At 48.5% G+C, this 21,553-nt stretch overlaps 1 protein-coding gene across 4 annotated transcripts; it reads right to left on the reverse strand.

The window, feature by feature from the left end:
* Nucleotides 1-10: 10 nt before the first annotated feature.
* Nucleotides 11-18,582, reverse strand: LOC120951769 (torso-like protein). 4 transcript variants are annotated; one of them, XM_040370668.2, is made up of 4 exons: nucleotides 18,213-18,582; nucleotides 16,707-16,942; nucleotides 2,018-2,593; nucleotides 11-1,731 (listed from the first exon to the last, which is right to left on the reverse strand). In XM_040370668.2, the coding sequence occupies exons 3-4, from the start codon at nucleotides 2,360-2,362 to the stop codon at nucleotides 901-903; spliced, it is 1,176 nt and encodes a 391-aa protein (XP_040226602.2). In that variant the 5' UTR covers nucleotides 2,363-2,593; nucleotides 16,707-16,942; nucleotides 18,213-18,582; the 3' UTR covers nucleotides 11-900. The 4 variants fall into 4 exon arrangements, with proteins under 4 accessions (XP_040226602.2, XP_040226601.2, XP_040226604.2 ...); XM_040370667.2 differs by lacking the exon at nucleotides 18,213-18,582 and adding an exon at nucleotides 17,830-18,142; XM_040370670.2 differs by lacking the exon at nucleotides 18,213-18,582 and adding an exon at nucleotides 17,815-18,142 and having other exon boundaries at nucleotides 16,707-16,826.
* Between the last annotated feature and the right edge of the window lie 2,971 nt (nucleotides 18,583-21,553).

Consider the following 21,553-nt stretch of genomic DNA (forward strand, 5'->3'; position numbering starts at 1 on the left):
GCATCAGAACTCATTTCTCCTTAAAGCTTGTTCTTTTTATTTACTCCGTCCGGCTTAAATATGACTATCACTAGTTGATTTTTAATCCATTATCTTACGCGTAAAAAAGGATCCTTAGCTCAAATTAATCTACTTGCTCTGTCCCACTCTTCCCCCTTAACGATTGCGCACGCACGCACGCACGCACACGTGGCACACGCGTGGTGCCATAATGCTGCGTGGTTGTGTTGTCCCACATGTTAATGCCGACTTTCCCGGTACAAAACGCGTGTCTACTCCGCGTGTTTAGGGCTGCTGGTTTCTCGCTCCCTCCCCCGGAGGATGGGTTGGGAGGGTTGGGGGAGGTCCATACAACCTGACAAACACTCTAGAGTCAACTAAGTCTATCACAGCATGTGAAAGTAGTAGTAGTAGTAATAGTAATAGTAGCAGTAGTGGTAGTAGTAGTGTGTGTAGTTAGAGTGAAGCTTTTTCCGGTGTGTGTGTGTATGACACTTGTGGATTCCGAAGGGGACCCTTTTACTCCAAGCTTAAGACTAATGTGTGGGAGTTTTGGGTGTATGTGTGTGTGCCATCACTGCAATAAAACTCATTTGCACCTTGCGCGTGTGGCCTGCGTGGCTTTGGTGTGGCCCACAGCCCACTGGAACCGTGAAGCTACAACGCTGTGCGCTCACAAATACCTCAAAAAGGTGGGCGAAGGTGCCTCCAGAAGAAGACGCGCGTTAAATTAGTCTACTCGTAACTCGTAACAGAGCTCAGAAGTCACCCCCTTCCTCCCAGGATCGATTACCAAAGTGAGCAGTGAACAATTTCCGTAGGAAATCACCACCGGCCAACACCACCATTAGCGTACTTCCGTCTCGCGGATCACCGCTGCGACCGCTGCTTCGCCTCCGGCTACATGTTCACTTCCCACAGCTTGAGATAGTTGTCCAGTATCTCCTCGTACCAGGCCCGCTTGGCCGGATCCTTAAACAGCACGCTCAGCGAGCGCATGTCCAGCTGCAGGATCGCTTCGTTCTGCAGCAGCGCGCTCAGTATCCGCAGCAGCGAGCCGTCGCCGTGCAGCTTGAGCAGGCTGCTGTACGTGAAGACGTAGTAGGACAGGCGCAGCTTCCGGGCGGCCCACGTTTCGATCGTCGCGTTCCCGCTGGCGCACCGTATCTTGCCCATGTGCTCCACGTACCACGGCGCGAAGTGATCGTACAGGTCCACCTTGGACACCGTCATTTCGCCCCGCTTCTTCAGCTTATCCTTCACGTAGCCGTAGTTGCGCTTGTTAAACACAAACACCTGATAGAGCGAGTTGCCGGTCACGTACGCGTTGATATAGTGCGTCCCGTACTGGTTCATGAACTGCACCGCGGACGTCGTGTCGCCGATCACGACGCTCTGCATCTTGCGCGCCACCTCCGGCTCGAGCGTCTGGTTCGGCGGGATCGGTTTGGTGAAGCGGGCGCTGTCCCGGTACCGGGCGACCCGCACCAGCACGTAGCAGTAGTCGTCCCGCTCGAGGTACTTGCTTTGGATGCCTAGCTTCTTGGCGGCCACCTCCGGGTGCCAGCCCTCGGTGTACGCCCGCCACGGGCTGTCCAGCCGCTCGATCTGGAAGTCGCGGAAGTACGCCTGGAACAGCTGGCGCCGGTTGTCGCAGAACTCCATGTGGAAGTCGCCGTTAAAGATGCCCGGCTTTACCTCGAACTCTTCCGTCTTGAGCAGATCCAGACCCTGGTGTGAGAGAAAAGGGAGAAGATCGATTTAGCGAATGGGTGGTTTCCGAGCAACCGAGCGCCTCAGTTGTGCTCGCGTTCCACTGCCCTAAAGAGACAGCGTGAGAGAGAGTGTAACGGGTTTGCGCCGCTTATCGGCCACACGTTTGCACGGGACGCCATCCGGAAAGCGGAGAATCGGGCTCCGGGCACGCACGTTCCAAAGTAGTACGCTCAAAACAAAACCAAAAAAACCCGGCGCTTACGCCACCTGCACGTGCAACGCGCAGCAGGGTCTCCCTTACCGTGAAGATGTTGTTGGTCGGCTCCTTGAACAGCCATCGTTCGGTATCGTTGTACGAGATGACCTTCATCGATATCGACAGATAGCCGTAGCGCAGGAACACGTTGATCGCTTTGCCTAGCCGCAGCTGCGATTCCCGCTGCCCGCTACACTGCCCAGGCAGTCCGCACAGCAATAGTGCGGCCACGATCACGAGCACGCTCGCCATCGATGGTGGCACAAACTTGCTGGCTGCCGTTGCTGATAATGACGACGAGGAGGGTGTTGCTGTTCCTGCATGATGATGATGCGGATGATGCGGATGATGATTGCTGTGATCGCGATCGTGTGCCGTGCCGTTCGTCATCACTCGTCCTCCAACCACCCAATTAGGCGCCGTTCCGTTCCAACTGGTGTTGATGGTGAATCCTTGCAGTTTTCGTGTTTCACCACAATTTGCCGAACCGTTTTCCGGGATGAATGTAGGAAGTGCGGGATGGGGATCGTGCGTGCCAATCCTGTTACATCTGTTACGCGCGTGCTTACATTATCGTGGCCAGAGAGCAAGTAGTAAAGGTGTTGTAGCAACTCGGTTGTTCTGTGGAAACGAAACCAGAAGAAGAGCAATAATTAATGAAAATTGCAGAAAATCATTATCCAGCTTTGGATCGTTGTTTTTTTAATGTTTCTTTTTACAGAGCGTTACGAAACTCCGCGCAAGGCCGTCACGAGTTCAAGATCACTGTCACCTGCGCACCACACCGCACCGCACCTCGTGACAACGACGCGATCGGCTGCGCCACGCTTTGCGCTATTTGCGCTTCGGTTGGTGTTTATTTTGCAAACAGTCGAGCCTCCTCCGCGTTCCCTTGGGTCGTTGCGTACAGCGCCGATGTTTCATGGCACATCGGCCGCACTGCTGGACATACTAAGCTTTGGCCCCCTAGATGGATCTCCATGTTCGTTTCGCCGTTTCGCCTCCCCCCGCACCCTGATTCGAACCTTTTTTGCCGATCGGATGGAGTTGTCGTGTCCGGTGGGGTGGCTCCAAACACGGCCAGAATGCAGCTTAATGAAACGGCCAGCTGCAAACACACACACATTTCGCGATGCTCGATGCAACTCCACTGCCACCATCACGAACAACGCAAAACACGGTGGCAGCATTCGGCGGTTGGTAATTATTAACGCCAGATTGGCGCTCTGTTGAAACATCACGCGCCTTGTTCCGGACGGTTTGTAGGACATGCTGCATATACGGGTAAAGATCCGATCACTAACCTCACTCCCCCCTACCACCCTTTGTACACACAAAAACGCACATCAAGGCGTTAAACCAAATGGAAACGCCACGTTAGAGCTGCAATCGTGGTGATCATTGTGTGTGTGTGTGTGTGTTGGTGTGTGTGAGAGAGAGAGAGAGAGAGAGAGAGAGAGAGAGAGAGAGAGAGAGAGTATTTTCCCTTCATTCATGGCGGCATCGATGCAACAACACCAGACCAACCAGACGCATTCTTCGCTCGGAGTCAGCAGCGCCAGACAAGCTTAGCGTTGTCAAGGGCAACCCCGCGCAACCAAATTCACGTTTCTTAACGGCGCAAAACAGCCGCGCGCACGCGGATCGTTTGATCGGATGGACCGGTGAAGACCGATCTTGCCGCTCTAAACCACCGCAACATCCTCTCGCGAAGGGTTGTCTGTAACTGTGTGTGTGTGTTTTCTTCTCAAATGGAGAATTGAAAAACGAAAATCAATTATTTGCCATTCCTCAGCGTCGCCGGACTGGCCGCGAACTGCTACGCAAACTGACAAGTCATCCACTCAGCCACGGTTGGTCCAGTGCGTTGCCACTGCCAAAATTTCCCACTTGACTGGCCAAAGTCAATGACACCGTGTGTATGTGTGTGTAGAATGACTTTGTTTGACGCACCTGTTTAGCACCTCGCCACGCTTTTTGATACTTAGCGGATGCGCATGAAATCGTACGCACAAAAAGCGGGAGCTTTTTGTTAGAGACACACAGGTACAGCCGGTGAAGATCGTTTTCATTATCACAGCTTTGGTTTGTGTGTGTGTTTGAAGTCGTCAAAACATGCCGATGACCCTCGAACATGATTTGTGGGAAAAAATAACTTTTACCAGCGATAGCTTTACAATGAATGTAAAAATAACCGAAACATCACTACAACGGCGAGTGAGTTTTTGTTATGTGCCCTCCAATGGTTGAATATTGATAACGGCTACGGAAGCAAAAAAGGCGAAGGAAATGGTCGAAATACTTTTTATGTACCCATCCTTTATGCATGTTTAAGTTTGTTCATTAGTCAGAAAAAAATAGTCTGTTTTCTCACAGTTTTTGTGAGTAACAGTTGAAGAAGCGTAAGAATGTTGCCACACTATGTTTTAATGTCTAATGTGTGTAAGGTATACATCGAAAAGAATGATGTGGGTACATTTGTTGTTACATCATATAAAGAACTGTTTTTTTGTTGTTGCTTGAGAAACAAACTGATTTGTTTCATGTAGATTTGTTGGGAGATCATTCTTTGAAACCATTTGCACACAGAAACTAATACAAAATAATCCCGACATGGTTTTGAATAATTTCTATCGGCCAAAAGGGTAAATCAGGTGGTCTATTCTACAGTCCCGCTAGCTCCAGCTTTGGCCGGAAGGGATCAATTCGCATCGGAAAACGGTCCGTTCGTTGCAGGGACTGACTATTCGATTGGTGAATCAATACAGACAGAATATACAATACACCGGCATGACTGCGTAGGTCACCACGTCAAAAAAGCACCAGCTTACCAGTTTACACGGATGAACATAAATCATAAATTACAGAGGTTTTCAGGTGTTCTCCTAGTTGGGAGACTCTATCTTCCGGGAAATGAACTTAATGCAATGGTAATTGGACTCTCAAGCATCCTTTTTGGATAAATACAATAAGAATAGAGTCCAATTTCCATCATATTAAGTAAACTTTCCATAACAATGAGTCAAGGAAGTGTCCCACAACTATGAGAATTCCCAAAAAAAACCCTTCCTCTTCTTCTATTTGGCGTAACGTCCTACGCGGACATGCTGATCTATACAGGCTTTCGAGACTTAATTCATTACCACGCAGCCGGATAAGTCAATCCTTGCTACGGGGGGACCGTCCGGTCCATTCTGGGCTTGAACCCATGACGGGCATGTTATTGAGTCGTTCGAGTTGACGACTGTACCACGGGACCGCCACTAAAAAACCCCTATACCCTTCAATTAAATGCATAAATCTTTTTGGAATTAAAAAGATATCCAATAGGAAGAAAGTCCAGTAGAGTCCAATTCCTATCATATTAAGTTAACTTTTCATGCGAAAGAGTAAAGGAAGTGTCCCACAACTATGAAAATCTTTCTGAAAAACTCTGTACTCTATATTAATTTGACCCTTCAATCAAATGTATAAATTTTTCCAAACAGAATTGCTTGTAAAACTTAGTAATAAAATTGCATATACATGCAGCTGTAATTACAAATACAAATGCAACCCTTTCTTCAGTAAACTGCAAACAAATTTGCAAATAATAATCACTCATGTGAGGTAGAATTGAAACAAAAAGAACGTTTCATTGTCAATGATTTAAATGTCGCTTCCAAGCAAAAGGGTGAAACATTCACCTGAATAAAACACTGTGACATCAGGCTATGGAACAAATATCAAACCTTCCCAGCATCTTCTCTCCCACCTATCGGATGATGTCAGGGGCAAGTGAAGACCGTTCTGCACTTGTTGCCTCCAACCCTGCCTGCCCGAATTCGGGCTCAACAAAGCGGCGTCCACGTAAGGCACGTAAATTAGCTATTATTTTGACAGCAGAATTTATACCACTCCAATAAACAATAAATTAGTTGCACACCAACCAGTGGGGAGGTGGAGGGGAGGAGCTGGTACGCTGCTGGTACGCTTTTAAAGGAAAGCGAAAAGACCATAAAAACAAAGCACATTGTATCGGCCGGCTGACGAGTGACGAGTGACGCGTGTGTGTGTGCCTTAGTCCTTGACTTAGATTCGAGCTACTTACAAGCACATGTGTGTGTGTGTGTGTGTGTGTGTGTGTGTGTGTGTGTGTGTGTGTGTGTGTGTGTGTGTGTACTACTTATGCAAGAACCATCTCACACCGTGGGCCACATACTACACCACAGTCACGCCAGCTTTCAGCTTCAGGCAATGTATGTCTGTGTCTACGAAAGTACAAGAGGCTAATTAAAAAAAAGGTCCAAATATTTCCCCTTTACAAAAACCCGAGCATAATAAACTTCCTCATTCCTACTTGAAGAGGCGTAAATGATTTTTTTTGTGAGGCTTTCCCATTACCCTGTTCCAATGTCATAGAACGGTTTGGCCACGGCTCCGGTGTACCATTGCGTTCGTGTTGGTCGATCGTCATTGGTTCGGGGTCGGGGTCAATGCGGGAGCATGAAGCGAATAATCGGTACATCGGTCATCACCACCAACCCAACTATGACGCCCGTGTCGTGTGAACTCATTTTAAAGCCATCGCATGTAATGCAGTTGACCTCCGACCGGCCGGCTGGCAGGCCGACGTGGCACCATTATGTACACCCGATCAGCACGAAGAAGAACACATCATCCGGTTTTTGATCAGAGGGGGGGGGGGATGCAAGTGATGATGAATGCAGTGAGGTGGAAATGGTGCTTAAACGCTCCTCCACACACTAATGAAAGGTGCGCGCTGTGGGCGCGCTATTAAGCCCGACTGTCGACTTCCTCAAGACCTTAAGCTAATTAATATTTTATCGCCATTTTATGGAACCATGTTGTGTACAAGAAATACACCACACGGGGAAGAAAAAATATACAGAAATTACTTCTTCTTGATGGCTCATTGCACATTGCACACCGCTGGCGCTCGAAAGGATTTGGCAAAGCGTGAATTTTCTCTTTCCCTCTTATTTTCGCACACGAATGCTGCGGTTTTGCGGTAACCGAAAATCGATTCCAACCCTCCATGAGCATGAGACACAATTTCCGGTGTTGGCTAATGAGTGTCGATCGACCGTGTGTGTGTGTATGCGACGGTGATTGATGGTTGAATTGATATTTTTTTGTTCCCACCACACAACCAACACACGGAGCCGTTTGTTTCTTCCGGAAAATGTCCCATCCAATGCCAATAATCACTACTGGAAGGGGAATCTTTGGTTACGTTAGTTAGTGTAGTGTCGTATGCAAAAAAAACGAACGAACGGTGAGACAACAAACACAGCCAAAAACACGTGCCCAGAATGGATGATTAACTTTGCGTCATTGGTGCGGCGCTTTGCGCGAGAGTTTCGCTTTTGCGCGCGTCCCTTATTGTTTATGCGGGGTTTGGCTGATGATGAGACAGACGACCACCGACCAGGTATCGAATGGGACACGCGTTGGCGAAAAGCGCAACCCGAACGCTTACTTTCAATATGCACCGACCTAGTGTACGGCGGACCGATTGGGTTAAGCAAATTGGGTCAAAGCGAAAGCGGAACAGTACAGTAGTCCAATGCAAGCCTGTGTAATATGGACTTGTGCGGTGGCACACTGCACTGCATACAGTCGCTGCGGTCGGGGCTGTAATGCACGTTCGGGGGGGGTGTTTTTTGTTTTGGTTTGGAGCTCTGTTACTTTTGGCCACGGTGGTGGAGCGGGTGTAGCAGCGGGCGGGTCACATTGCGTAAGTGATGCGGCGGTACGAAGCGCGCACCGACACTTGCGCGTGTGCGATACACGGCTGCCTGCAACTTCATACTCATTCATTAGCAAGCAGTGGGCAGGAGGTGTGTGTGTGCGGCCGATCGTACATGGGGTGGCAAACGTGAAGTAAAACCCCGAACCCGAACCCCGGGTGTGCGGGATTGATTACAGAAACAATTACTTAACGATTAGTTCCGGCAACCCGTCTCGTTTGGGGTTTGGGATGGGTGGGATGAAGGGGTTAAGCTGACAAAACACCGATTCATTAGGTGCGCCCGATCGGGTAATCGGAGGATGGAGGAGGAGGAGAGCCGAGCGAGCGATGATCTGGTGCCGATCAAACCGGGTTGTTGCATGAAACATTGCACGGATTAAAGGTAATATGTTGCCAATTGCAAGGTAAAATAAGGAAAAATGGCTTTAGGTTTTAGTTTAGTGATTTGCATTGAGTAGCTTTGACCAGACATTAACAATATTTGTGCTGTTTTACAGTGCTTGCAAATGATATTCGACCTCAAAGGTGACATTTTTTGACAGTGTGTCTCGATATTTGCCTCCGACACACTTTAGTTCCACGAACAGTATATTATGTTATTTGCTTATTCAATACGGTACTTGAATTGTGATCATTAAATTAAATTATGTTAGATTTAGTGAGAATATTTTAAAACACAGTATATAAAACGGACATCTAATTAAAGCGACGATCGAAATACGCACGAAAGACTTCAACGACCGAACAGACGGCAAGAGGTTAATTATGATCTTTTCCTAGAATTTCGTGCACCAAACACAATGCACAAAAAGCCAGCCAAAGACTGTTATCAATGTCTCTTTAGAATTAGAACCCCAAACACGCCAAACCGCCGATCAATCTATTCCATAACGATCCTTAATTGATCGAGTACACACCCCTCGTCCGCTCGTCGGTGGCTAGAATGAAAGTTCAATTCTTCAATAGAATGAAAGTTCAATCAATTCTTGCAATCATTCAATCGAATCGTTTATTTTCCCCCGAAACGGTGCACCCTTTGAGCCGTGATTTACGAAACGACGAAGCCCCTACGCCGGCAACGACGACGGCGCCCAATTACACTTCAATTCTGGCCGGAGTTGGCCGGCGGAGCTAAACGCCAACCAAACACGGCAAAACCACACTGATTGGAGCCAATTGAGAGCCAGGCCAGAACTAGAAACCGTAACCGCGGCTGTGAAACGCAACCTTAGTGTGTGTTTCGCCGGCATCGTACTGTGTGTTTCGTTCTGTTTTAGTTTTGCTACCCTCGCCGTCCTTCTAGCGTTACTCCCTCACATTGGAGTGGTAGACGGTTTAATGCCTTTTTGTTGTGGATTTAATTAATATATCGCATCCAGCATTGTGCTGATGGTTCTCACCCTCGAATCGCTGGTGCCCCGTTTTGGAGGCGTTTTGCTAAGTTTAAAAACAAACATCACAATGCACAGTGTCATTTCCTGGTTGGCGAGTTGGCTGCACCCCACGAAATGGGAAGACGCTTGCCGATTCGATGGCCGGCTGAACTTGGCAGAGGTCAGAGCACGATCGATACGCGCAATGCTGACACACAATGCACTTCTCACGCCATTCACCTTGCCTTGCGGTTGGGCAGGCTTATGAAACGGTAAGGGGGGGGGGGGGGGGGGGGGTTGGAGTGAAGGTGTTTGCAGTGTATTCGAGCATCCGAAACCATCATCATCAGATACTGTCCGAAGGACACACACCAAGGGCTGTTGGTGGGTATGAGTGGAAAGGAGGAAATGGATACTTTTGTCACAAGCTGAGCCATGACGTAAGCGGTTCGGGCTCAACCGCCGCCACCGATCCACCGTCAGCCCGTTTAGTCGGAGACACGACCTGCTCCGGTTGAACTTTGGTGCGGCGTCCTCATTAAGCAAAGACCGTGCCACAACTATGCTGTTAACTAATGCGGTTTTAATTAGGCGATGAAAATTAATGTCAAGAAAGAATGGAAAGCAACAAAAAAAAAACAAAACACCAAACGGCACGGGAGAGCAACAGCAAAAGGGTACATTAAGCCGGGCCAGTAAAATGACCATTGACGGCAAGTGTTTCGAGGTATCATGAAGATATTCAACGTCATTGCGGCTGTCGGTCGCTATATACCGGCAGGGAGCTACATTCTTGACCTTATTCCATTAGAAGCACATTGAATGAAAGTTTAAAAAATGGCAGAATCATTCGACGGTAGCCAACCGAGAGCGTACGCTTACATCCGGTAAGGGTATGGATTCGTCGAGCTTTCCTTTACCCTTCTGCCGCACAAAGAACGCACCAGAAAAACTTCCTCCCGAGGGTTATTATGCTTCTCAATCAAGTTGCTGGTTCCTTCCATTCGCTCTACCGCTCAGCACCAATGCACCTCTGCTGCTTTCAGTTTCAATTGTTCGCGATCTCCTTCTTTTCCCCCATGTTCATTTGCGTCCATCTTTAAGCGCCCCTTTTGCGTTTCACCGTGGTTCACACATCCGGCCGGCTACCGCCAGCTTGGGCAGAAGAGATCAAGGTTTGTCGCACGGTTCAAGGAAAGCAAAGTTCCCTGAACTTTTTTCCCTCCTCTGGCCACGGCATAATTATCATCGCTAGCATCTTCGGTGCCGTGCGAGTGGTGCGTCCGGACTTGAATCCACCGCGATCGCGCTGAAACAGTGATACGATCGGGAAAGGGGTTGTATAAAACAGACGTTCTGTGTTCGCCTAAAAGGACACGCTTCCGCAACGATCACTGGGGCTGAGAATAAAATCAATTTTGCTTTAAAATACAATCAACACGATCAGTTAGTACATTGTAACGACCTTTTTCACCTTGCAATGGCTAACTAAACAGCTCTTCCCACGCGATTAAACGGCAAACTACAAAACGGTGGCCGATGCAAACGTGCGCACCGCCGCTGATAAGCAACCTTCGACGCGTTATCAGGCGTTAATTTTCAGGCAAAACGATCGCCAGCCACCCGCAAAAGGGAGATCTGTGGAACGATTTCTTGGGAAATTACCCCTTTCCGTGAACTGCTAACAAACGTACAATTTTGCTCTAGCCGCTGTTGCATAAACAGCCTCTTCCGGTAGCATCCGGTTCCCCACGGATAAGGTAATCGGGTGCAATCGCGTCGACCGGGTGAGAACCAACCTCCAATCCCGCAGACTATCGGAAACAAAGTGTGTGCCTTGAGCGTTGCGGTCTGCTCGCGATCACCACCCTTTAGACCGTCCCCCAACTCAAGGCTGTGGCATTGTGTAGACGGCACGAGCGTTTGCTTGATTGATCGCGATTTGTTTTCGCGATTCTAATACACCTAACAAAGTGCACGATCATCACCTGAGGCAGATGGGTTCAATTTTACGTGGTTGACGTGACGGTGGCGGAATGGAACAACAACAACCTCGGTTAGCTAATTTCTAAACAAATAATCATACGTCACCAGCGCTGGTGCTCACCAGGGGCAGTTTTGATCCATTTTTGGATCAATTTTCTAGCTCGCCGCGCGCTTCAAACGGTACCACATTCGCCGTTCGGCTTTAATTGCCATTAAGGCACACACTGACCGCGAAACCCCTGATGCCATTGTCACACGCGTGTGCGTGTGTGTGTGTGACCTAGAAAGGCGGATTTTTCATCGACCACCCGGCGTTGATCGAGCAGCATAAATTGTTCAATTTGCACATTCAATGGCCAGATTGATACATAACATTGAACGACGAACGATGATGATCATCGCCGCGCTGTGTTTAATTTGTGAATGGGAATGAGTGAGCGTTCTTTTTTCTCTCTCCTTTTTTGTCGTTGGTGGTATATCATTGTTGTCTTTAGCACTTGTTCCCACATGCACGCACGGGGACACAAAAAACCAACCGGCCTGTCGGTTCGGTTTTCATTGTTCAATGTTGTGTGCGCTTGCGATCTTGCCCAAGGGCATCGGCGGAGAAGAAGATGCGGCACAAACGGCACAATGTTGGGATAATGTCAACGCATCAAACAATAGAACCCACTGTTTGGGAGAGGGGGTTGTAACCGCACAGGCACATTTACCTGTCGTGTTGTTGGTTTTCCTCTTTTCCCTTCGTGTGTTTTTTTTTTTCGTTCGAACATTGCCACGCGATCGCGACATTGACGCACGATCGTGCAATGGCTGCAGCCGACACGATATTGACACGCTCGTTCGATTGTTTTACCCTGCAGCCCTTTGTAGCGGTGTGGTTGCACGGGTGGCTGATAAAACCCTCCCTGCCTTCCCCACCTCGTGATGGGAAAGATTAAACCTGAGGGCTTAACACACACACAAGCTTTACCTCCCAGATGGGGGTTACAGTTCAGCGATATCGGTACACACGATCGCCGCGATCAACAACGGGACCCCTGACAGCGGTTGACACCTTCCACCGTGTGCTTCCTCTCTGGCGGGCTGGAAATGTCACTGTCAAGGTAAGCGGGGGTCGATCCCCGCTTAAACCCCCCGCTTGGTGGTGCATCCGTTGCGCAATTTGGCTGCCGAGCCACAACACAAAACAACGACGCGCTATAGCAAACGCGCAACAACAAAGCAACGCCCCAACATGCAACGCGCATTTTATGCTTCCCCACACATCTGGTGAGTCCGAAAATGTTTCGAAAAATCACTCCGCTGACATATGCTAAGCAGCGCCCGACATTGACCCGCTGCCTCGCTAATGAGGCTGTAGGGCAAAAGAAGAAAAACGAAGCAACGAAACAACCACCAAATCCATGTGATCACATTTCGACCCCCCGTTCGATCGATCGGTGTTCGAGATGCGTTCGATCGGTTCGGAAATAAATGAATTCAGCTGTTAATGTGGCGCGCTTTGTGGTTGTGACTGTGCGAGCTCGAGCCAGCTCACCTTGACGCTCATCCTGTTCGGGTTAGTGGTCTGGGCTGCAGGTCTTCAGGGACGGTGTATCGCAAGGGATTACTACTACCGCCTTACCATGTATCGGGCTGAGAGCTTAATACAGTGCGTGTGGGGGAGAGCTTCCAGCTGCACAACGCTCGTACCCTTCCGTACACACCAATTGACCAATCGCTCGGATATCCTGCCCTTGTCGCTGGCCTGCTAAGGCAACAACAGCACCACGCTGGTGCAATATGCTAATGCACTGTGCCGCTTCCAAGGATATACCAAACACGGGCGCTTAGATAGAGCCGTTTGGGCCTTATCGGGCAGTGCTGTTGGTCCCCAGCGCAGCATAATGATCCGAACCGATGGGAAGTTTTGCAATCGTGCATACGAAAATAGCAAACACCTGGAGCCTCTGGTAAAGACCGGTTTGATTTTATTATTGGATCGATGGCTCAGTCCGTCGGAAACAAATGTCGGTTGATTCTCAAAGAATTATGTTACCAAAAAACCTTTTAAATGGAAGGTTTCCAGTAGTGATAAAGGAATCCGTTTTTTTTAAATAGAAATGAACCGAACGAAGGTAATGAAGCTTCCACGAGGACCTAACTACATTGGATTTATGTTTAAAAAAATGACCATTGTAGCTTCTTATTGTTGCTCTTTGCAATTTTATATATTTACAAATTGTACAATAGATTCAGCCGTAAATCCATAAATGCATAATCATAATTAAATTAGATCTAAAAATTGATCCAACGGAATGAACCGGAACCAACTCCGAATCTTCAAAATTTTCTCAAGTAAAATATTACTTACGATACGTTCCATAGTTACAACTCGAAATTCATGAAGAATTAAGGTTTGTAGTTGAAAAATTACAATCAATACTAAATGAAATTTGAACAACATGATTGCATACTGCCAAGAGGGTCCTTTTGTTAGGTATCTGACGGTCTTATTGTATCGATTTCATATCCAGATAAAAACTATAATGCTAAATTTAGCAATTGTACAAAATATTCGATAAAAAAAACCCTTATTCTTTCCTCTCATCATACTCCAAAGCAATGCTCTCTAACCTTTTTAAGGTCCCTAGGTCACCTAGCTTTGAATATACACTTTCCACCGCCCTCGTATATTCAGGTTGTATTTTTGGCACACTCTTGTTCAAAGAACTTTAATAAAATTTGTTCAATTCTTACTCTAGACATGCGTGTTGAAAATTTAATGTTAATTGTGGAACGGATATATTTTACAATGTGTATGGTACTAAGGTTTTCTTAAAAAAAGATCAATTCTATCGCGGGACCACATGTGGTACGTGGACCATAGGTTGAAGACCACTGAACTGTAAAGGTCACAACTGTGTTTATCGACTTAATAAATGTATCGTCTAATGAAAGGTACACTAGGAAATGGGAGAAAATCAATATAGCCATCTCAAGCGAGCAGAAAATGTAACCCAATCATTGAAATCTAATTTCAAACATATCTCTCACAATGAAACGAGATTTACATAGCTGCTTAGACCCTTTTTCTCGTCATTTACTTTACCAATCGAATTGGATTAAAAATGTAAAACCCTTCTTGCAAAACAAAGAAGCTTGTTTAAAATGTTCCCTCGAACAGCTTCGAATTACACTCAACGATTTGAAAGTGTGCACCCGGGCCTGATTGTTTGATTGTACTGCACTGAATTCCTTTTGCTCGTTGTTACTTGTCGTTCACCCTTCATCAACACACGACACATTCGATCACATAATGTGCACAAATGCCCGCATAATATATTGACGCACTTTGTTAGCGAGTGATTGAACCGTTTCGTACCACCTGTCCGACACCTGTCCGATCCTAACCTACTTAGCACACCGGCCTTGCAGCAAAACCTGGCGGTCGTCCCTCTCATTACGATGGGAATTCAAACAATGTGTCTGTCATTTTTTAACGCGCAAGTAAGTGTTTTTTTTTCTACATTGCACCGAGGAAATCCATCAACCAACTAACCAACTCGGGCAGCATATCAGCTTACCCACCCAGCTTACACACTACGTTGCATCGTAATCCACCACCATGCGCAAGCGACCCTCGAATGCAGCTCTACACCCTCCACACCCTGAAGAATGAAGGGCCCAGGGGGGCAGTGCCGCTGTTCTTCTGCCGTTCCGTTTCAAGTGTGATTTGGAGGGTGGACGGGGTGGGGGGGATTTGTGTAATCCTCCTCGCACCACACCGTTCGGGCCAGCATTGGGTGCAAAGTGAGGAACTATCGACGACTTACGCACCCTTCGTTGGCGCTTCTTTTTTTTTGTTTTTTGGCGCCGATCGGTGGGCCATCGGACTATTATGCGATGCGCCACTTGAAGAATCCCCTAACGGGTTGGGTTGGCTCAAACCGCTTCTGTCCGCACTTGAGCGACGAGCGGACCATTTGGCGGGCAGCACATCACAGCACGATTTACATGACTTCCCATCGATCGTGTGGGGGAAAGTGCAAGCGACCAGGTGGCTTAAGCTTGATGGTTTAGAGACAATAAACACGGTGCATTTAAGCATGATACTAGCGGCAGCTAAACCCCACCGAAGGGTTATATCATCAGGTTGTATGCCATGTCTTCCGAGCCAGCCGGCGATGCGGTCCGATGGGAAGATAAGAACAACCGTACGGAAAGAACCTTCTTCTGCGCTCGCCTCGCCGGCACACAATGGGGTGCCGCCCGGTCACCACGTTCTAAGGTCCACGCGCTCCACCATCACCCATCTGGGCCGGTTTGCACAACGGCTTCAATCACCGGCAATCGTAAATTGTACGGCCGGGCCCGTAATCAACAGGCTTGTCCAATGCCCAAGCGACTAACATCTCTATCCAATTTCCATTTGGAAGCGTTCGCTTTAATACATGCTGCGGCTCTGCTGGCTGAGGCTGTTTTTCTGTAGAATACCTGAAGAAGCTCCCAACCGCTAAATAGCGACGATCTTGCGATCTTGCGATCTTGCGATCGAGCACATCCGGTCGTCCAGCTCCGAACAACGATCACCTTACAACATGCACTGCCTCATTCTACCCGATCATTCAATCTAATAGCCAGCCAGTTATCGAGTTGGAAATGTTTATTAATTTAAAATTTACAAACAAATCATCCGCTAGAATATAATTCTCTGTTTTTGTGTGCCTATTTTTCTGCAAATCACCCAACAAAATGATGGCTTTCCGTGCCAAAGCAAACACAGCGATCTAATCGCATTGCCAATTCCAACCCGATCTGCGCACGGCGTTGCAGCTTCAACAACACCACTTATCGTTTGAAGTATTGTACGCACTGGTGGTGCAATTGGTGGTGCTAGTGTGTTGTAAAACCAATTTCCTGGTGGGTTCGATTATTTGAGCCAAATGTTTGCCAGCGTCCCGCTAATGAGCTCGTTGCGTGGCTTGAAGTGGCTGAAGCTTAAATCCGGGTTTTGCGTTCTAGCTCAAGGACGTCCCTGCTTCGCAAACACACTCACACTCGGCTTTGTCCGGGTTGGAGTGGTACAGCAAACAGCGGAGAAGAAGGTGGGGGTGTCGAAGGGAGGAAGAAGGCAACCTTATCGAAAATTCCAACTTTGTTCCCAATCGCACACCGAGTGCTGTGAGAATGAATTCGTGTTTTTTAAAGAAATAAGGCCTGTTTTAGCATCTTCAGCAGCGAGCATAAGGTCCAAGGCTTGTTTCTTAAACACTCACTACCCTGTTCTTCAACCTACCACTGTTTTAATAGGTCATTGCTCTCCCACTTTCCGGGTTTCCCCGGAACGAGCAACAGCTGCCGAAGCTGGTCTGTCGGCAGAGTTTTATTTTTAGCACCGTTTGATGAGAGGAAACGTTAGAATTAGACGCGTTCTCTCCCAAAAACCCAACTCAGCCTGAGGCTGAACGTCTGAAAGAGCAGACATTTTGGTGGGCACGGTGGGCATTATGTTTCGTGGTGACCAGTGATCTACACCTCCCCCATTGGTGGCATTATTATACCAACCCCCCCCCCCCCCCCCCCCCCCCCCGTAAAACATGATCGTCTCCTTGACGCGCTAACATTTAAAGCTTACCTCTTCCGCGCCGATCTCCTTGCTCCAGCTGTCTGGCTGGCTGGCTGTGTTACGTGTGGCGGCTGTATACGAGTTTGCAGCTCCTCAGCCGAGCCAGTACAACAGCCAACTGATGATGAGCTGATGAAAGACAACACAAGACAGGTGAGAGCACTTTCGGTACACTTGCTGCCGGTGACACTACTGACACGAAACTGGAAAATTTATAACTTTTCTAACAAAACGAAAAAAAACCACTGCAAAAAGAAATAATAATAACTGAGCATATTTTTTCTTTCTTCCCTCCAGCCGCCTGTGAAGGTATGTCACAACATTGCTGTGCTTTAATCTAATGCAAATTATGTCACACAGCAGCAGCAGCTGGAAGATGTTCACACTCACTCTCTTTCTCCTTCTTTTTCTCCCGCTCCCTTCACTAACTTCTTCAACCGGTTGGACACAGTGATAAAAAGGTTAAGTTTAAACCATTGCCGCTGTTCTTGTGCGCCTCAACCGGTGGCTTACATTGGGGACAACACACGAAGCCTATTTGACTGGCGGCCACTTGTCCCCACCCGGGCTGGGATCTGGTCGCTTGCTACGCGATGCCACTGGCAAAATGCGGACAGCGATCGTCGTTGCAAACGCTGTTGTTTGTGAGCCTTAAACTCGCTGGGACCATTACCGTTTGATAGTTCGTGTTTATTGCTTCACTGGTCCGATGGTGTCAAGATGCAGGCTTGTGAAAAAGACGCAAGAAGCAACCAACTCTAATAATGATGATCTGATACAAATTCAACTGAATTTCCCTACTTGAAGGGAACGGCGCCACACGTTAACTCCTGCAGCGCACGCAATCACCACTACCGGGAGGCGCCCTAGTCACCACGTGCACTATGAAATCAAAACCTCGCCAACTTTCGATAATCTCTCTCTCCCTCTCTCTCGCACACACACGTGCACATACGGGGAAGCTTCTCAAGCACGTTTGCCACACACTTCTGGCGCGATATGGCGCTTCCAAAACAGCACCACTCTTCTAATGTCACTTCCGCAGGCACGGTTGTAACAACACACGGTCCCCTCCCCTTCTCCTCATGGGGGAGCCTACTTTTCGGGCTCACCTCACATCTAACAAACGTACCCCGTCAGCACACGCGCACACACACACACACACGCACACTCGACAGCAAGCCCCGATCACACCCCGATCGACACCGAGGCAAGTTGCGCACTGCGCGGCCGCGAGAACGCGTTCTCGCTTCACGCCGCGAAAGGGAAACCGCCGCGAGCAAACGCACACACACATACTTACGGACACAATTCACAGCCGTTCGGGGGCAGCTTCTGCCTCCCTTTACAACAGGCAAAGCGCACCGCCCTCCCCTATTGCGCTTCACTTCAGTTGGTGTTGAGAGGGAGACATAAGCGTAAGAACCTCCGTTTGCTACGCACACGACCAATACACACACACACACACACACACATGGGGGGTGGAGGGGGGGGGAGGCTTACAATTACACTTACTTCAAGCACCTAGCTTCCCTTCTCACTTCGACTTCCCCTTGGCGCTCGCTCACTCCGCGCGGGGTGGTGGTTTAGAACGCTACCGCCGCTGTCGGTGTGACGTTCGCGATCGCCGGCAGCAAACGGGCGATAAGGGCAGCACCACGATCGGCAGGTAGCATCATCACCTCAGCCGCACACACACACAGACACAAACACAGGGATGGATGACGCAAAAGGGGGGTTTAGTGGCAGAGAGCGCGCGTGGTGAGACGGATCGGTGTGTGTTGTTGCCTGGCCCGTTGCACTCGATCGACTGAAAGGGTAGCGGCTGAAGACACGTTTTGCATCGTCTCGCGCTGGTTGCAAGCGTTGATTCGTTCGAAGCACATACACACAGAGACAGTGAGAGACACCCCCCCCCCCTCCACCGGTTTGGAAGCCGTATGAAGGACATGCAGCGTTGTGTTGGAGTGTGGCCATCGGTAGAGGGGCCGGTGATCGAACCGAAAGCTCGCCGGCCTTAAGACCAAACGCTGGGTGGTTTGGTGGAGGGTTGGGTTGGTTGGTCGGTTGGGCGTTCGGCACGACTCCCTTTAACAGCTGTTTTTCGCACCGGACAGGACTCGGAATCGGAACCCGCGCGTTAGCATGAATGGAATGTTTCGAATGGCTGTGTACTTGGCTGTGTGCTCCAAAACGCTGATGAAGGTTTTCTTTGTTTAATTTCTTTACTTTTAAATCATTTAGTTGAAGGGTGTTCGAGGGGGGGGGGGGGGTGTACAGGCCACAACATTCGCACCAGATGCAAACGATAAGAACGGCGTAGTTCCGCCAGCACTGGACGAGCGTTATGCAATGGTTAGAGTTTTGTTATGAGTTTTTTTTTTAATATTAGATTGCAACAACAACAACCACAAAAACATTGGCAAACAAGAGCACAAAAAAGGGAAGGAAAAACTATAACTCTACCAACCCCTTCTCCCCTATGGCGAAAGACACTGGCAGCTGGTGCGGTCAGGCTGTGGGTGCAGATTTGTTACACCGGCTTACACACCTACACCGTCAGCCCTACCCCGAGATCTGAGTTGAGCGATGGAGTGCACACACACACACGGGGAGGGGTGTGATTTGAAATGGGAAAGTGGACGAAACGAACGCCCGCTTTGGCAGCATAATGGCACAACAACGGGCGAGAACACCGACCGATCGACCGACTGACCGTCGCTCAAAACTGGACCAGTTTTCGTGCAGACCGTCGTACCACGGGCAGCACGGGTTGCTGCGATTGGCATTGAATCGTGGTTTTGGTAGCGCAGGCAACAGCAGCAGTTAGCGCCTACTATGACGATGGAGTAGGGCGAACAGACGCGCCGAACGACCCAACGGTCAACCTCAGTGGCTTCATCCTCAGCGATCGAGTTGAGTGATCGTTCCGTAGTACGCGGACCAATCTTCAGCCCATGTTCTGCGCCCTGTCCTGTGACGTGAAAGGGGTTCAAACAAGGCGTTTCGTAATAAGCACGGCACGGCAGCGTAGTACAACAACCTGTATCACACGCGTTCCTGCTGTTGGACGTCATTCGGCGTCTTCGTCGTGGGTGCCAGCGAATGGCGAGTATCAACACACATTAAACAGTTACAAGGTTGTTTTGGTGGAGTATAGTTTTTGCGGAACACACATACAAACACATAAACACACACACAGAGAGCATAGCCATTCACTTACTTTCGAGGTTCAAATTCGTACACTACCGCTTGCCGGGGTAGTGCTGCTGACGGGCCGGGAACGTACTGAAATAGTCGCCCGGTAGCACAGGCACAGACGCAAAAGCAAACGTGGAGTTGGAAACAAACACACCAAAAAGAACAAACACAAACCTTAGGTTTGGCCAGCCATCGAAAACATGGTTACAATTTGGCAAGCAAGAAATCTGATCTGGTTTTCTTGATCTGGCCATACCACCACCACCACCGCCACTACCACCGGGGCCACCGGAGAAAGGCCACCCCTCGGTAGGAGCACTGGGTGGAGAACGCACGCTGGAAGAAGGTTTCCCTTTCCTCGCTCGTTTTGGGGCGGCTTGGACAAGGAGAAAAGCTCCTACACACCTTACCACGACCAAGGTCCTGTGCCGGTTCGCGCAGTGGACGTTTGATGGTGGAGGCATCTGCGGGCAGGTTGTTTGATTTATGGACGGACAGATTCCTAAACCAATTTGCTGCAGCTGGATGTTGAAGTGGGTGAATGGACAAAGCAAAGTTTACTGACTGTACAAAAGGGCCTCTCGGCCTGTGCTCGTCTTACTGCACACATTGAAGCAAATACAATGATGAATTGTGCCATGGGACATCATTAAGAGCTTTGGTTTACATTATGTTGCAAGATATGCTGCTTTAGCTGACGCTGCGATGGCCTTGATGTTTAATACGGTTCAACCTGATGCGGAAGTGGTATTGTGATCGATCGTTTGAAAGTTGTTGCTAGTAGCTCAAGTTACTCTAACACACAGACGCACACAGAAACCATCTAGCAGGTGTCTGCTTCCGGGCGTTGAAGTTGGTGTGGTTAAGCTGGTTCCATTTGGGTGTCATTGAACTTCAGAACCGCGGGGTCTCTAGTATACGATCCGCAAATGGCACAAAACCATTCTTGATGAGGCATGGATCCGTTATTCAACCATTGTATAGAGCATTCTTCTGCTAGCATATCCGATCGGCCATGCAGAATCTTTAAGCTTGATCATCACCAGAACACATTGGCCGAAGATGGCGCGGAACCTCAAATCGGGAATTTCAATTTACGATTAAAACTCAAATTTTGTACGTTCTACTAATGTTCTGGAGTTAAAGAGATTATCTCTTAATGTAAAAAAAAACGTTGTTCGTAAGAAAATATGTCCCGGAGAGCAAAATTCTTCTACCACTTCAAGGATTTTGTCTTCAACTAACACTCCACTTCTCAAGCTGGTTGTATCACAGCAGAGCTTGGAATGGTATACAGGGACTTTGCCTACTCTTGACATCTTAACGGTATCGACCATGTTAGGTCCCATCTGATAACAACCTAACGCCAAGTAAAGGAATTCGAGAAAGCTAATAACAGTGAAAGCGTTCCAATTGCAGGCTGTTCTATTTCCAAATTTATTTGTTATAATGAAGATCACCTATACATTTTAAGCTTTATCTTCCGGCCAGGAAGCACCAAATCCATACCAAGGGGCCAAACACGTTCATTTGCATTCTGGTGCGTGTACCTCCGAGTGTCCTCTGGTTGCACTCCAAAAAGTTGCATCCATTTCAATTTAACACACCATTGCTACATGCTCCATGTTCGCACCGAATGCCATTGCACGGTAGCA

Source organism: Anopheles coluzzii, chromosome 2 (assembly GCF_943734685.1).
Source record: "Anopheles coluzzii chromosome 2, AcolN3, whole genome shotgun sequence".
Taxonomy (NCBI): Eukaryota; Metazoa; Arthropoda; class Insecta; order Diptera; family Culicidae; genus Anopheles; species Anopheles coluzzii.

Excerpts from the sequence above, each read along its gene's own strand:
- LOC120951769 (XM_040370668.2), bottom strand. The coding sequence starts at position 2,362 with ATGACGAACGGCACGGCACACGATCGCGATCACAGCAATCATCATCCG. Across the intron at positions 1,732-2,017 it reads CGACCAACAACATCTTCACG|GGTCTGGATCTGCTCAAGAC; the intron begins GTAAGGGAGACC and ends CTCTCACACCAG.